Genomic DNA, 18,112 nt, shown 5'->3' on the forward strand with positions numbered 1-18,112 from the left:
TCTCAAAAGCTTTCAGTGTGAAACTCAAAAGAGATCCCCATAAGTGCATCATATATGAACTACCTGCTTACCCGCTGCCCTGAGGTGTGATGGAGGGTGCTATTCCACCACCAATGTTATTATCCACTCACCAGAATTGAAGCAAGATTCAGCTATCAGCCCAGCCTGCTTCTGTGCAATAAATGAGATGACATCACTCTGCCATTTGCTTTATTATTATTAATTTAATTTAATGCGTATGCAAGCAATACTTGCATATGCTGTTTGGGATAATACATAACCATATAACTTTTTCGTATTTTGTGCATAACTGTACAATATGTGTGTAGTGACTGTAATGCTGCATATACAAATCCTATATTCTTCCCCTCTTACTTTTTTTTTATTAACAAAATAGGACTGAGCTAGGCAGCAGATGTATACACAGTGCAAGCCTCCATTTTTTCAACTGTTTCCCTGCCTGGCTTGAGGCTGGAGAAGCAGGAAGGATTAAACAAGTCAAAGAAAGCAGGGCTTGAATAGCATCTAGTTAGCATAACAAAAGGAAGTGCCTCAGTTATTCAGCATTGGGCAATGCATCTCATTAAATACAAGTGAAAGAACAATTATTTAGGCCCCCTATGAATACTGTTTGGCACTGAGATATATATCAGAGAGAAATAGCAGGGCCATTCTGCTGGGAGAGTTTCTGCTTTCCCAGCCCAGCAATCCTGCTTGAGGGTAAATAGCCCACTTCCATTACTGTGCACCTGCATCTGACTGCTTCATTTTGATTTGGTCCCCCGCTGTGAAAATGTCGCTTCTTCAAGCACATACAAGGCCTGAAATGCAGTTCATATGAAAATTATATTCAGAGATGTCAGCAGTGACCTAAAAATGACAACCAAGGCCTCAGTCTATCTGCTTTATTTTAAATTCTGTAATGTTTTACTGATTTCAACTCTCTTTCTGTTGCTTGTTTTCTACAGTAGCATAATAAACTAAGCTATAATGCTGGAAGTTCTAGAAAACCATATTCTGATTTAGGATTAAACAAGTGTAAATATATATAATTTCATTCTTTATGCGTCCCAAAGATTGCCTCATTTGATTGTCTTTCCCAAAAATATGGCCAAATAACCAAAGGACTCGGAACACAGGAATTACTATGGAAACCTGCTCTAATTACTTATAATTTGCCGACTTCAATGTCCATAATTACCACTAAGCATCACAGTACACGTTTTGAAAATTACTTTAGTATAATAAAGGTAAATATACCAAATGCATATTCCATTACCACTTCTAGAAATATATGCATAATTAATACAAACCTCAACATAATAATTCACAACTAAAATAATCTTCAAACCTAAGTGTATTTAATTTCCAGATACATCATACATATGTACACAAGTCACTATATTGTTACACGCCACCCCCATCTCATAGCGGTGTGAAATTCCAGGGGTTCCAGGCACTCAGCCAGGGTTCATGTTTCATTCTGAAAATGAGGCACAGCAAAGACTGGCCTGTCTTTAGGAAATATGGCCTATTTACACACATATACAACCTGAGCCTATGATGGACAGGTTCACTGCATCAATATCCCCAAAGACCCTGGATTCAAACAGACATCCAACATTGTGTTCCACCTCTCTGACTTTTCGGCTTGCTGCCTTTGCCAGCTTGCAACCTGTTTCCCTCTAGCTCACATCACAGCCTACCATCAACTCTAAACTCTGGCTATCTCAAAGCGGGAGGAGGAGCCACAACCAATTGTCATCTGGCACAAAACCTCTGTCTTTGGCTTTCTTAAGGGTCCATTATCTTTCTTTTGTTCTTTTAATGGCCCAGCTCCCAGGTGATCTCCTGAACACAGAAAGCTGGGTCCAGGGATTTGGAATCTGGCATCCAGTTTAGCTCCCCAATTGCTGACCCAGGACTTTCCATTGTGGGCTTACTATATTTTCCCACTTACAGGCACTTAGAAGATGCTGATGCTGCTTTTGCAATCCAGCTATGGAGTACACAAAAGAACAATATTCATTATGGACTTCTCTTGCATAAATATAATCATGATTTCAGGGCCATGCAGCTCCAATTCAATGTTGTGCATCTCTTATTCACTTCAATAGGATAAAATCTCAGGTTCCGGTTTCCGCCGGCAGGAATGGCGGACCTGTTTTCCATCCCTCTGACCTTCGTGAGGAATTTGGCGGTTACTAGGGGAGTAAATGGCAACCCCCTACCCTCTCCGGGGGTTACGGAGAGGGGCCGCTGGCCCGCGATGCCCCCAGACCCACTCCGACTGTTTATGGAGTGGGGGGGGGGCTTGGGCTGAAAAGCACTTACGAGGGCCAGGACTCCCGGACGCTAATCTGCATGGCGGGGATTTCCATGGTTAAAGAAGATAATTAGGCTTAAATCTATGGACATACTTCAGAAGGAGGGGAAGAAGCGCTGTTTACTGCTGAGAAATTTATGCTGCTGAGGGAGAGGAGTCAAAGGCTGTATTTCATCTGGAAGAAGGATTGATGGGGACGGAGCGATAAGGGAAGTGAGTTTTTTTTTATTTTTCTTCATATGAGTTACTTCGTACCTTCCCAGACGCGATGTCCTGGCTTGTTTGGAGTGAAAGAGAAGCAAAAGACTGTGTGAGTTGAACTTTATAAACTGTTGTTACTGAGCATATTTTTTAAAGATGTGGAGTTGCCGATGAGAAAAGCCCCCCCCTAGTTGGACGGAAGGAGTGCCTGGACGCGTTCGGAGGATTTATGAGCTGTGACGCACTTTGAATTGGAGCAGCGACCTGAAGCTAAGTTCAGCTATAGGGCAAGGAGATCCATTAATTTACCAAGAGTTTATGGTTTGATGTTTGGGTCTTCTGCCTGGAAAAGCTGTAAATTTTACAAAGATCGTTAATCTACATGGCTATGAGAGAAAACGAAAGTGATTTGAGCTTTTTAAGATGGCGCTGCTTCGTGTTGACGACACAACAGGGAGCTCCAGACTAAGAAGATTTATGGGGAGGCCGGACTGATTAACCCACACAGGAGAAAGAACATCTGTGAAACTTTGTTTCCCAGCTGCTGAGATAAATATCAAACAATCGGTTGAAAGTGGAAAACATCTATGTGACTGTAAGGGAAAGATCTGGATTATTATGAACTTGGAGAGACGATTTGAACTTTAGAAAAAAGACGGCAGTGGACGGTTGCGAGGAATCCCCAATTTCTTGAAGCATGGGAACCCAAAAAAATTTTCTAGATGATTTGGCATAACATTCGGTTTGATTGATATATATGTGTATAATTTGAAATAATGAATGTGATATAATTGGTTTTAATTGGAAAATTAATAAAAATATATTTTAAAAAAAACAATAGGATAAAATCTCAATAGATCATAGTCATCATTCTCAGAAAGGCTCAGTTTGAGAATAAATAACATTTACTTTTCGGTTTGCATTATTTTATAGTGAGACCAACTTTCACCTTTTGGAGAAAGATGTTATCTTTCAGGGTGCATCTGTCTGACATTTTCACTGTCAAGCTTAGAAGAAGAAAAAGGTAAAAGGTAAAATGATGCCTAGAATACTACACAGTCCTTATCTATCAATATTGATCAAGATATAGGAAACATTTGTTTCCTGGCACTTTTGCTAAATGTCTAAATTAAAGGATCAGATTAAAGAACTGCTGGGCAGATGAATGGAACACCACCACTGTCATTATAATATGCAGGATGAATTTCTGCAAGATAGTACATAGAGTATGCAATTATTGGACAACTGAATTTAAAGACTTCCATTTTGCTAGTGAGCTCTGCAGAACACAACACTTCAATATAATGAAAATGCCATTCATATACCAAAACAAGATGGCCCAATTCACTAGCAAGCTAAAGACAATGCAAGTGACTGCACAGGAGTAAAAACAGAAAGGCTCAGACTCCTTTTATACAGTGGTTACCTTGCAAGACGAATGCACCGTGCAACGAAAAACTCGCAAGACGAAGTTTTCTATGGCCGTGCTTCGCAAGACGAATTTTTTTTGCATTTTTTTCTTTTTTTCTTTGCTTACATTGGAAAACCGCAAGCTGAAATTTTCGCAATACAAAACGACTCACAGAACGAATTAATTTCGTCTTGCGAGGCACTACTGTATAATTAGACAGAGCAAGGTGCTCATGGAATGCCTTCTGAATATCAAACAGTGGTTTTCAAAAGAGAACTACAGTGATTGTGGGGGAAATCAAATGCAATTGACAGCACTGATTCAAATTTTAACAGTTTTGGATGCTCCAATTTAGTTTTCTTAATTAAGTAGGAAAGAACAGATAGGCCATGTATACAAGATCATATCATATGATGAAACATGCTAATGCCTTCTTAATTAAGACCTGGGGGAAACCCGTCACAAACTGGCAGTCCAGAACATATGGACCAATTGGCGGGTCCACTATAGGTACCAATAAGTCCCTACGGCTCCACAGTGTCTCCAGTGTGACTTACTCCCTGAGTAGTGAGTATGTGCCATTTGCACCAGTGTGAGGAACCATGTATAAACAAATTTCAAACCATTTCTCTAATAGAGAATTATACTGAATACAGTGGTTGTAGGCACCAAACTTGATAGATGAAGGAGAAATGAAATTCAGTCTGCATTTAAAGGCAAATTTACTTAATTAACACTTTCTGAAACAATACGTGAAACAAAACACAGCCATCCGTTGACATTTGCACTTCCCTGAATTTTACAATGCAGTTCTGCGGCCCATTAATGTGTATGAAATGCATATGTTTTGGGAAATGTGCTTGTAAATGTATATATGAGGGGAAGTAAAATGCAAAAATACATTGTATTAGGGAAAAGTATGTCTAAATAATGTGTATATCTGGCAAATGTATGGATTAGGAGAAATTTACACTAAAATGCTGATGAATCTTCATGAGAACTTAAAAAAAGTGAACTGATGTGAAAATGTGAAAACTGAACTTAACATTTGTAAAAAATGAAAAACTAAGAGAAATCAAAATTGACATATTCACTCATCCCTATTCTCTGCTCCCAAGTGTACAATATACTCAACCCCTTTAAAAGGGTGATGATTCTGTTTTTAAAATAAAGCATATCTTGATCTTTGAAAGAAAAGGGCAGAAGTTATCTCACCAAAATTAACATTTTTTTTCCTGTACAGGAGGCTTTTTATGATCCCAGCAAGGAAATTATCACATAAGAATATCTGAATTCCAAAAACATTAATATAGTTGGAAATGATTAATGTTGACAGAGATATGGTAATTCTGGACTATTATTTTAAAGAAAGCTCTTGATGGTATGCTTTTTAAAATGGAATTTCCTCCTCTCCAACTTAAAGATGCCTGAACAATTTCTGCTTTTAGCACCTCTTCCTTTTCTTTTTGAGGCTTGCTTCCTGCCCTGAATTCTTTCCTAATTGTGTCTGCCTGTCTTTCTGTCAATCCCCCATGTTCCTGCACCTGTACCTGGCTTGCTTTTGCCCTGAAAACTTATCGTGGGCATGGTGGGTATACAAGAGAGAGAGAGAAATGCATAAATATATATTTTGCTATATAAATATGTGTGTGTGTGTGTGTGTGTAAATCAAACATAGTTATGAAAAAAGAAAGAAAGAGCATTAAGAAAATATTAAGGACAAAGAGGAAAATAGCTACTTCTAATGAAACTGCATTAAAAGTGTGGAGTCTAAGTCATAATGGATGCAAGCATTTCAACCTTACAAATATGCCAAAATGTGCCACCAAGGGCTCAAACACATGGATTATGGAAAGCCTCACCTAAAAAAAAAAAAGCTCTGCTGCACAACACTAAAAAGAGGCAATGCTAGTGAAGGAGAACTCTTTCTTCACCACCACAACTATAGATTAGGTTCACCAGAAAGCTCTAACCCAGGTGCAATCCAGTTCAGCACAGGTTTCCCTCCATTTCTGTTCAAGCCACTTTCCCTTCTTGTTTCATTGCCCTCAATTTATGGATATGGGCATACAGAAGGGGGGAAAGCAGAATGCAGAACAATGAACTTGAGGCAAGTTCACAGTGTATTATCTTAAGTATGTTTTGGTAGCTAGAAAGCGAAGCGCTCTGACATAAATATACCCACTTCTTATGTTGCAGTGTATTATTACAATGATACTGGAATTCAAACATAAACCTGCTGCATTTTTGACACACAGATGCTGGCAAAAAGTAATCTGTGCATCATTGTAGCTGCAGACAGGAATCTTAAAACACACCAACGGTTTTCACTTACAGTTACTTTTCAACAACTTTTATGTTCTCAAAATGGATTTCAGCATCAATCTGTGGCTGAATCACACAAGCTCCTGTGATGGGAAGAAGGAAACCAGTATGGCATTATACAAAAAAATTACCTTTGGGTACCAGAAAATAAAAGGGATGTGGGTGGCACTGTGGGTTAAACCACAGAGCTTAGGGCTTGCCGATCAGAACGTTGGCGATTTGAATCCCCACAACGGGGTGAGCTCCCATTGTTCGGTCCCTGCTCCTGCCAACCTAGCAGTTTGAAAGCACATCAAAGTGCAAGTAGATAAATAGGTACCACTCTAGCAGGAAGGTAAACGGCTTTTCCGTGTGCTGCTCTGGTTCGCCAGAAGCGGCTTAGTCATGCTGGCCACATGATCTGGAAGATGTACGCCAGCTCCCTCGGCCAGTAAAATGAGAAGAACGCCACAACCCCAGAGTCATCCGCGACTGGACCTAATGGTCAGGGGTCCCTTTACCTTTACCAGAAAATAAAGCAAGAATTGTATTTCTAATACTTGTTGTACAGATTCCTCTCTCTCATTCTTTTAGTGCTTTTAAAGAAGCAACAGTGTCACTTGCTTAGCACCTCATTCCCCCAACACCAGTGGTTATGCTCAACTTCACTATCTCCTCCCCAACCTTATATTCCTAAAAAAATGCAAACAAAACACCAGGAGAATGGATAACAATACGGGACCCTACCACTTGGTTCTTGTACACTACTCTCTTTGAATCCTCTGTCTTTGTAACATGGCTTATAACAACACTAGACTATTTTGCAGGGCTAATGTAAGCCACTCTCTTGCCTCTCCCACCCAACTGGCAAATTTGGAATAAGAGCAATGGCCTTCATTCCCATTAGCATTGATAGGGCAATTTAAAAATCATTTACATGAAATAAAACCCAAGTTAGAAACAGCAACGTCCAGTCTTAGCTGCTACGTTTTGTCTGTAGATAAGATATAGTCATGTCCAATCATGACAATATTAAATCCTATATACCTCCTTCCATGGAAAACAAAAAACATGTTTTTAAAATGAACCAGGAAATCCTTTATTCAGACAGCAAGTGTGTCACTCTAGACTTCCTTTTGCTTCTAAGGATATCACTGCTTCCCTAGAAGTCAATCATAGTTAAGGCTTCTTTCACTGAACAGTGGAAAGTTGCAGCGGGGTTGTTTTTCACAAAATGATTGAGCAGAATACCACCTGCACATTTCCCCTCATCTCTCTGCTTCAGTAAGATTTGGATTTGACCAGCTAATGGTCAAAACAAGCAGTGGATGGTGTGGCTAGAATTGGGCCAACTGGCCCATAAAGCAGCCTTGGTGTAAAAAATAGGGGGGGGGGGAGACAGAGACTTTTTGAAACCAGGGCCCCCTATTAAGTCTCTAACCTGCTTGAAAGATAAACCTGGAATTCTAGATGCTTTGGGGTTGAATCCAACTTGCTGAAGCTTTTATTACATGTCAGCAGGGAGCAGAATTTCAATCATTATTTTCCTCAATATTATGCTGTACTGTTAAGATTAAATTAATGACTTTAGATATGCGTTTTAGGACTGCCAATATAATCCTGCTTAAGGCAAACTAAGCAACTTATAAATGATTAGAAGAAGAGTCATTATTTTGCCATGCTCACAACTGGCACCATTTCTTAAGTCCCCACTTATTTTCAGAAGTAATAGCTTGAACACTTGACACAGGAAAATGTGGCATTAGTGGGGATGTGGGAAGAAGCAGACAAGTGAAACAGATTTGAAAGAAACAATTGATTTTTCTTGAAATTCTGATTAAAAAGGGTTTGCTTTTGGTTTGTTTAATCGAAAGAGAGAAAAAGGCCCAAAAGGAATATATTAGCCATGTGTCACCTTTCCCACGAGTAAAGAGTTGGTTAAAGTGAAGGAAGCTGACGAAATAACCTCTGACATTCTGAATAGATACATTAAGTATAGGAAATCTGGCTGACTCAGTGACTGGCCCAAGATCAACCAATGAACTTCATGGCTAATCAGGGATATAAATCCAGCCAACATCTAATATGTTAACCAATACCTTTGCTAGCACACTATTCTGACTGTCAGCTGATCCTAACAGCCTGTCCCTGGAGTCATGGCTATGGGGGCTGTCAGGATGAGCTCCTGAACATTTACTACACCACAAGGGTTGCATGGCAGTGGTGGGAAGAGTTAGAGCTAAAACTGGGCAAGGTGAAAGCTGCCCCTCTTGCCTTCCATCAATTCCATTCTCTCTCTCTCTCTCTCTCCCCCTTTGCAATTTGGCTTGGCTTTTATTATTATTTTTTAAAGTTCCCATTAACAGCACTGAGGGCTTCACAGTGTGTAGGAACTAGAGAATTAATATTATCCTCCCAACTGTGATCATCGCCACCAGAGCATGCCCACGCAACAATTAGGCTAAAAATAAGGTTCCATTTGAATGCAAGCTTTTAAAAAGCCTAATTCCTGCATGGGCATGGGGTAAGGAGGAGAGGCAGCACTGTAGGGCAAGTAAGAGGCTCCACCTTCCACATCCAACCCATTGGCTTTATGTTCTCCCTTGTTCTATTGCATCAAAGCTTTGTGTCCTTCTGGTTGATTGAAGTCTTTCATATAAATACGAAATATACAAATAAACCATGATTAAGACCCAAAGGGGAAGAGGGATTTATTTCCAGCAACAAATTGCTGAAGGGATGCAGGAATCTGCATTACTAGAGTGATGATTAGATACGGCAGGCCTTAGAACTGTTTTCTTTAGAAAAAAATGTGTGACACAAGGTATTTTTTGCTCCATAAGATGCACTTTTTCCCTCCTAAAAACGAAGGGAAAATGTCTGTGTGTCTTAGCAGCCCGAAAGGAGCCCTTTTGGGCCGCTGGTCCCTCTGGCTTGCAACAGCAGGCTTGGTAGCCGCCGTTGGGAGAGGCGGTGGGACCAGCAGAATTTTTTTTTTCTTGTTTTCTCCTCTAAAAACTAAGTGTGTTTTATGGTCCGGTGCATCTTACGGAGCGAAAAATGCAGTACATAATTGTATCTGCTCAGTCTGTCAGAATTCTATTTTTTTGGGGGGGGAGGGGGAGTAAATGTTATGCATTGGTAGTTTGTACTAATCAATACCAGCTGACAACAGTATGTTTCCCCTTCCAGGCAAAAACATATTTCACTACAACAAATGGTCTTTAAATTAACTAAATAGTGTTGTATCATGGCTCTTTCATCAAAAATAAGCTGAAATTATGTGATAGAACGCAATCTCACTATTTCTTCAGCCATGTTCTGAAAGCACTCACATGCTAACATATCCACCTGCTGTACAATATAAAATATGAAAAACCATTGTACTATGAAACAATATTAGGATTATGATTTTAAGAGGAAATTAAACTGCATACTGTCTCTTTTTCCTATGAAGATATACCTTTGTAAGCCAATTCTTAGAAAAACTATAGCATCTTTTTTTATATAAGTGCAATACTATTTTCTTGAGATTTGTAGATCGCAATTAAATTGATTCAATCTGTTTGGCTCGATTGTTTCAGTTTTCCAGAGGCTGAAAACTTACTTTTCAACAGCTGCTGTGTGCTGAAATAGGCATAAACCAGTGGCTTCGTCCAATTTGCATCATAACTGTCAAGTTTGCCAATAAATTAGATTCCTTTTCAGCTGTTCGGAAAACATCATTGCAGTTGATTTGTCTAGTCTAGTTTCTCCCTTGCAGAACAGAAATCAGAACAGATGTTGGATTTGTGAATATAGTATTCTCTCTCTCTGAATTGAAATATAAAAATAAAGAAATTCTCACTGTTAAATTTGAGAAGTTATAAAGTGTCAGGAGGAAGCAGGTAATGACATGGACCAATGTGACCAGCAGTTTAATGTGTTTGATCACACTTCTGTATTACAATTATCAAATTCAAATGGTTCATTATACCTTGAATAGCATTTTATTGCAGTGGACTAGTTAGTTATGTCATCACCAAAATAAGCTGAGTGCTCTACCAATATGGCTAGGCATAAACTCTGTAGATGCTGAACAATTAAAAAATTATTGCATTTCACAGATATAGTCTACATAACAATGTATTTTGACAGGCTTTTAAAATCTAATTTTAATATTAAAGGTAAAGGTAAAGGGACCCCTGACCATTCGGTCCAGTCGTGGACGACTCTGGGGTTGTGGCGCTCATCTTGCTTTACTGGCCAAGGGAGCTGGTGTACAGCTTCCGGGTCATGTGGCCAGCATGACTAAACTGCTTCTGGTGAAGCAGAGCAGCGCACAGAAATGCAGTTTACCTTCCCACCAGAGCAGTACCTATTTATCTACTTGCACTTTGACATGCTTTTGAACTGCTAGGTTGGCAGGAGCTGGGACTGAGCAACAGGAGCTCACCCTGTCGCGGGGATTTGAACTGCCGACTTTCTGATCGGCAAGCCCAAGAGGCTCAGTGGTTTAAGACCACAGCACCACCCGCACCCTCTAATTTTAATATTAGTGCCATGTACAGTGGTACCTCGGTTTAAGTACACAATTGGTTCCGGAAGTCTGTACTTAACCTGAAGCGCATTTAACCTGAAGCGAACTTTCCCATTGAAAGTAATGGAAAGTGGATTAATCCATTCCAGACGGGTCTGCGGAGTACTTAAACTGAAAGTACTCAAACCAAAGCGTACTTAAACCGAGGTATGACTTAAATGGTATGGTATATTAATTAATGAGTGATCGTATAAATTTAATCAATCAATCAATCAGATGTGGGGTACATATATGAAAGTTGCCACCTTGTTGAATAAACTAGTTGGCTTCCACTCAGCCACAAAGTAGGTCATCTAAATGTCAACACTAGCTAAAATACTAGCTACTGAACAGCAATTAACTTTCGTGGTTCTTTATTGCCAAGTTGCTTGAAGTCAATAGACTTCAAAAGCAGTTTAAGGGATTTGTTCAAAAATAACTAGAAGAACCTTGAGATATGTCTAGATATGTCCTTTGGACCATAGCCAATGTATTTTGCAAAATATAGAAATCATTACACAGATATCATTCCATTTTTTCCTTCTTTAGAAAAAAAGCCTATTAATCTGAAGTTATGTAAGAATAGTAACTTACAAAAATATATTCCCAGACAGGAGACTGATTTTAAATTATTTGTTCAGCTATTATGAAACCTGATCTAACTCTATATACACACTGATGTAATGCAGTAAATATGAAAGACTGAAGTAGTTAAATGAGCTCATTCAAAAAAGGCCACATATTTTCTATTTTTATTGGAAATTATACTGATCACTTACAGCTTTAAAAATGTTGCTTTTGAGGTTCTGAGCAGATACTGAGAAAGATGTCATACATTGTATGGCTTTCATGATATGGACTGAAAATAAAAATATTTATGTCTTGTCAGAGCAACATACCTACAGCAGACCCAACTAATGAGTCCAAACATTTCACCAGTGATAGATTTATACAACTAGGGCTATGGCAAAACTGTGGGAGTTCCACATTACGTTCTCCACACCTTTGGATTATACTGATCACGGTGGCCTTTTCAAATATTCATAATTCTCCATGCTGACCTTGACACTACTCTTGGAGCAGCATGGATGTAGCCAGAACACCATGCTGTCCAGCTGAATAGGATCAGTTTCAGTGGGTGCAGCCTGAATATGTAGATAAAGTACTTGGACAGATATAACTACTGTACCTGCATACTTTACCATCTAGCTATTGATGACTGATGGAGTGGACCAAGAAGGTTATTAATGCCTCTTTGAGAGAGAAAGAGTATTCCCAGGTATCTTGAAGAATCAAGAAGGCTCCACTCCTTTGGTCTCTTTCCTAAGATTGTTCTGGTGTCAAAAACCAGGCCTGAAGACAGCTTGAAATGGATCTAGATCAGGCATCCCCAAACTTCGGCCCTCCAGATGTTTTGGACTACAATTCCCATCTTCCCCGACCACTGGTCCTGTTAGCTAGGGATCATGGGAGTTGTAGGCCAAAACATCTGGAGGGCCGCAGTTTGGGGATGCCTGATCTAGATAATCTACCAATCATTTAAGCACCTTGTACAAGGTTCTCAGCTGTCCAGAGAGGACAACCTTCTAGGACAAGAGAGCTTGGTTCAGTACTGCAATATAAAGATAAAGTTTTACTTGGGGCTGTAAGTAAGACTGAAATGGAGAATGGGTCATTGGAGATTTAAAACCTCACCTCCACGAGTGTGGTACTTAGATTGGGTAAACTTTAACATTTACAGGTATTAATTTAAAATTGCAGATTCGGAAGTGTGATCATTTTCAGTTATCTAAGAGGCAGTCAAGGCAAGATAACACTTTTTTGTCTGAATTTAGTTCACCAGACCCAGAAATTGGAGAACTAATCAATAATCTATGGGAGCTGATAATGACAACTGCTGCTATAGAAAATAGATACAATCCTTTTTCTACAAGGCAGCATCTTCCTTGGTAATTAGTAGATTTGGGTAAGATTAAAGTGAGCTGCTCAGTATGACTTAACTATACTCTTAACAAAATAGCCTGCTGCTGCGAGGCAACACAACAATATTGTAAAATCACTTGGCAGAACCACTGAAATTTTCATTTGACTCAGTGAGCGATCAAACAACAATGAACAACCAAACAGAACTCAAAATGGTTTCATATAATTTGAGCACCACTATGGCATACCGTATATTACGACGTATAAGACGACTGGGCGTATAAGACGACCCCCAACTTTTCCAGTTAAAATATAGTTTGGGATATACTCGCCGTATAAGAAATACGACCCTGCGTATAAGACGACCCCTGACTTTTGAGAAGATTTTCCTGGGTTAAAAGATAGTCTTATACGCAGGAATATACAGCAGCTTATTTGAAAAAAGTGTAATTGCAGCATTAACTTCTCAAAACAATATTATTTCGGGAGATAAGTTTTGGAAATGAAATCACAGAGTGAATGTACAGTAAAAGTCTTTTGCAAACAACACCAGATGTTCTATTGGCTCCAGCGCATCAAGTGGCTGGAGATTTCACTTTGGTGGGAGGGGAAAGAGTGAGCATGTGGCTGGGCTCCACGTGTGCCTGTGTTTGGCTGTGGTGCATGCATGTGAACACACTTGTGGTGTGTGCATGGCACCCATAACAGTTTCTCTGGTTTGCAAGTGTGCCCCAGGGCCCAAAAGGGTTGGCACCCCTGCTTTAATCACAAAATTAAAGTGGGACCCAGAGCAGAGGGTCGAGTTCAAGATTGCCCCTGAATGAAACTCAGACACCAAACTCTCCATAAATATAAGCTTGATCTAAGGAAGGCTGCAAAAGCACAGACAGCAGGAATCAGATAGAAGTCTGACATCCACACAAAATGGGTCATGGTCCTGAGGCGTCATTTCCATAAATTGTCTCTAATACTGAAACATGTGGAAGAGCAAATTAGGAAATGAGCGCAAGAGAAAACAAGCTGGATATGTCAGAAGCATTTCGAAGCATTTTGGTTTGGAGTTTCTTTTTTTTTTTTACTGCTGATATGATGTATACTTTTGTTCCATGCAGGAAACAACTCTTGCTGCCTGGATTTTTAGTCTCTCCCCGCAAATCACTTCTGTACTTTGCCTCATGGCTTTACTGTTTAATCTTTGGTATATTCTGGGAACTAGTAATTAATTAATTTATAACCCGCCCTTCCTCCCAAAGGAGCCAAGGGCAGCAAACACACAAGCAATAAAAGAATTAAAACATCCAAAAACAATTCCAATACAGATGCCAACTGGGAAAGACTGCTATACTAATTTGTTATTTCAAAACTGGCAATAATAAGAGCCATAATACCTGCCACGCAAAATGGCCATTCAGTACTATGACCTTCCTCAAACCAGCCAGCTTACCATCACCAGATGACTCCTCCTCAAACTGTTCCTTTCGAAAACCCAATATCCATTGTAACTGCAGACGTCAAAAAGCACGAGCACAACTCTTGGGACCATAAGTAGCCTATCTAATTAGAACTATATAGCCTGCAAACTAAAAAATAATAATAAACAAACAGTGGCGGAGCTTCATATTCTGGCATGGGGGGGCGAAGAGGTGGGGGCGGGGCTGGCATGCATCCCGTGGGCGTGGCATGCATTCTGGGGGTGTGACAGCCACCTGCGGGGGCGTGGTGCCCAGCGCGGGTGGGGGGACAGCCACGATGGAACCCCACCGGGATTGTGCTGCCAGTGAAAACAAAATAACAATGCAGACTAAAATCATGACAAGAAGTCAATGGATGCTTTGCTTTCGTTTGCATTATTGAGAGCTCCAGAGCAGGCAGGACAGGCACGTGCATCAATGTGGTTGATTGGGCAATGGGTTTGTCATTTGCCTTTACTTTCAAGGCGCATGCCCCTCCCCATATCCTCTAGCAGCTGATTTGGCCTATTTATGATGTACCTTTTAAAATTGCTTTTCAAGCCTCAGGGGCATAGCTGCCAAGTCTCCCGTTTTTCGCGGAAAACCCCCGTATTTTAAAGTTTCCCGCTGGCAGCCTGGATTGAAAAAAATCCCGTAAATCCCCCAGATTTCTTACCTGCCAGGGAGGGTCCATTTCGGGTCCTGGCGCTGCCTGATTTTCGGTGCCCAAACATGGGTAGCGCGGCACCGGAAGTCGCTTCTACACATGTCCGGACATGCATTGGCTCAATAAAGTGGCTGAACAAAGAGATAGGTGTTGCTGCCACAGAATATATTATGATTTCTCAGAAAAAATCTTCGAAGTTTTGCATGCTTTTCTGTTTGCTTTTAGTACAATAAAAAACATGCAATAAGAAACGAAGCTGTTGTAAGAAAAGCAGAATGTTCAAAAAGCCAACATAATTGAATAAAGAAGTTGAGAGAGGGAAAAATTATTTCTAGCACAAGGCTGATGCAGTCCAGCAGCAGCAGTTTCCAGTGCCTGCAGCTGTCTGACTTGCTGGTTTCCATCACCATTGCTTGATGTTTGTCCCCTGTGTAATGAGGAGGTAGCATATCAGATTCCTGCAGATGCTGGCAACGGAAAGCAAAGCTTTGACATCCTGTCACAAGGATGACAGGACAAAATGGCCTGCACTAAACAACAGTTCGAGCAGGGTAATTTGATGTATCGAGTTCTTAAGCTTCTCAGATGCTGAAGTCAGCTTGGCATGCAAGATAAGGGTGGAACGTTTACTTTGCTGGAAAGCCTGGTGTTATGCAGAACTAAAGAAGAAGGAATTAAAACTCTGTAGGGAAACCTGGGGAATCTGAAAATATGTTTTCCCTAGCCTCTTCTTATCAAGCAATATCAAAAAATAAAGATACTTCATTTATCTGTTAAGCAGCTGGGAGTACTGTTGTTACCTTGTTGTGCGTCTCTGAGATTTTTTTTTTAAATCTATCGGTTTTGCCAGTTTTATTTTAGTGTTTCATTCATTGCACTGCATTTTAAAATTCCCTTTTTAACTGTTAAGCCGCCCTGGAGACATGGAGAGTTGCAATGTGGGGTGTAAATGTAGATAAATAATTCACTCTTTCAGTTTCCATGTGTTGCAAGTTATTTAATGTCCATTAACTTTTATAAACAAATTCTGTAACCTTATATCAAAACCTATTTTCACATTTCCCCCGATTTTATAGAAATATAAATGGCCTGTAACCTTAATTTACCACTAACAATACCACAATCACCACTCTTTCCCTCTCACAAACACAGCATTTCTTCTCAATATTATGAGTTTTTCTTTCCATCCTATTCTGAGATTTATAGCTGAAATCTACATGTGCATGTGTGTGTGTGTGAGAGAGAGATATTGGGGGGGGGGGGAGGGAGAGACAACATTTTGAATATGCTAACACTTCTCTCTTCTTCTGCAAGGGCCATGAGTTACGAAGTTTAGTGTGGTATATGTGAGGCATGTGAAATGTTGAACATACATACTTATTTGTGTCCTGCGCAGAAATCATCTTATTTCTTGAGATTTCCAGAGGGAGACACAGCTTTATAAGCAATCATATAGGACAGGGTGGCTGTTAGGACTGCAGACCTGTCAGTCACATGACATAATCATGACGTTGCCATCAACGTCAAGGAAATAACTGGGAACACAGTCTAGGTGAACTTCCTATTCTTCCTTTGCAGCTCAGCTTCAATGCCCTAGTGCAGCCAATCCTAGCGGGGCTTGCTCTCTAAGCATTAACTTTAGCCCAAAGGACAGAGGTTTCCCACTGACGATATAGGACAAGGATCAGCTCTAAGGCCAAACTTGGCCCTCTGCTTGCTTTCATGCAACTGCTAACCCAGAGAAAAAAGAGGTGTTTGTGACTGAAAGCAAGAGTGGTAGTTATTGGAGCAAAATTCGCTGGCAGTTCACACTGGGAGATAGGTAGCACGCCACACCTCCCTCAAAGTGCCCCCCCCCAAAGTAGTCGCTGAGCAAGCATGGAGAAAACTTGCACACAGAAATCCCTAAAGCATTCAGAACAGTAAAGTGCAAACCTGCCTCATACTTCCTCAGGCTTGAACTAGACATTACAGCAAACACAAAGCTGCCATCCAAAACAGCCGTCCATTTTTCTTTCCTCCCCTTTGGCTTGTAACATCTAGGGATGCTGAACGCATAACATGTCACCACATGATAATTTCCCCTGCCCTGGCAAGGGGTAGCGAATGACATGTAGTGGCTAGGGGAAACGTGCAGCCTGATGACATCATACTTGAATATGACTAGACATTACAAGGGAGAACGGAGGAGACAACAGAGGGCTGATGTTTTCTGCATCAGACTTGTGGTTGCCATAACATCAAATTCCAACCCCAGTCTTGTTTGTAAATCAAGATTCTACTCAACAGACTGAAATCCTCACTTCTCTCATGTTGAAATAAACTAACTGCAATGCAACTTCCAAATGGAAACTAAGACCCACCACAGTAGGGTAGGTCTTAACACTATTTTGTGTTGTCATTTGGGAAACTAATCAGCCCCCCAAACCCAAAGATGCTAGAATTCCTGCTTTCACAATCATGGTATTTTGGATGAAACAGATGTAGATAACACATTGTAATTTTTTTTAACGGACTAGGCTTACATAGGCGTATTTTATTTTATTTATTTCCAGTGTATGACTGGATCCCATTGCAGATCATTGCCAGTGAAATAGAACATTTACTCTGAACACTGTGGTGCATGACAATAAATTTCACACCTCATTAGTCAAGGAAACCTTAAACTTTTTATCAATGCTTGGTGGATTGATATTCATGACAGATTTCTTTCATCGCCTCAATTTAAGATTCCATGGTTGGAAAAATTACTCACTACAAGAAAATTCTGGTGCATGCTGTATTAATTCAAACTACATAAGAGGCAGCCACAAGCATGATATAACAGACTTGGAAAACTCCCACACCCTGCATTTGCCAATTCAATATCCTTTACAAAACAGCACAGTGATATCTTCCCTCTATCTCCCAAACCAACTAATAAAATCCCCCTCAATATTTTTCCAGGTCAGCTGTATTGATCATGTTGCTGTGTGTGCTATGCTACTAACAGTCCAAGAGGGAGATTTTGTCATACAGAGCTAGAGAAGTTACTAATACGGTGAAATGATTTTTTTTCAAGGCTTATGGCCTTATCCCAAGAGTTAGCTTTGGCTGCAGCAGGAGCATAGATGCCTGGCACTGAAGATGCACCTGCTGCTGATATAGCTCTGTTCCACTTGCTTACAACTGTTGTTAATTTTTTTATACCACACAGAGAAATCCACGGGAAATCAGGGAAGCGGTCTCAAAAATTGGTAAAATATAATACTTATAAATTGTTCTCAGAGAC

The 18,112-nt window shown here is 40.2% G+C and overlaps 1 protein-coding gene and 1 long non-coding RNA gene across 11 annotated transcripts in view; one reads left to right on the forward strand and one right to left on the reverse strand.

Moving 5' to 3' along the window:
- LOC118090507 (uncharacterized) overlaps positions 1-18,112 on the forward strand; it is a 125,293-nt gene that overhangs the window by 98,395 nt on the left and 8,786 nt on the right. The window contains exon 5 of one of the 4 annotated variants that reach the window (XR_004693260.2): positions 1,963-5,225. The exons of 1 other annotated variant lie outside the window; for it this stretch is intronic. This is a non-coding gene — a long non-coding RNA (uncharacterized LOC118090507). Of the gene's footprint in view, positions 1-9; positions 384-1,962; positions 5,226-18,112 lie in introns of those variants that run through there. 2 more of the 4 variants (XR_009558050.1, XR_004693259.2) reach the window with 2 other exon arrangements.
- The window catches only part of CDKAL1 (CDK5 regulatory subunit associated protein 1 like 1), a 250,860-nt gene that overhangs the window by 19,695 nt on the left and 213,053 nt on the right, over positions 1-18,112 (reverse strand). Inside the window, exon 14 of one of the 7 annotated variants that reach the window (XR_009558049.1) lies at positions 14,851-16,324. The exons of 3 other annotated variants lie outside the window; for them this stretch is intronic. Coding sequence is in view for 3 of the 4 variants with exons in the window: in XM_035126317.2 (XP_034982208.2) it covers positions 9,918-9,998 (81 nt within the window). In the remaining variant the exon portion in view is untranslated. Of the gene's footprint in view, positions 1-337; positions 16,325-18,112 lie in introns of those variants that run through there. 3 more of the 7 variants (XM_035126317.2, XM_035126320.2, XM_035126318.2) reach the window with 3 other exon arrangements.

This window comes from Zootoca vivipara, chromosome 8, assembly GCF_963506605.1.
Source record: "Zootoca vivipara chromosome 8, rZooViv1.1, whole genome shotgun sequence".
Taxonomy (NCBI): domain Eukaryota; kingdom Metazoa; phylum Chordata; class Lepidosauria; order Squamata; family Lacertidae; genus Zootoca; species Zootoca vivipara.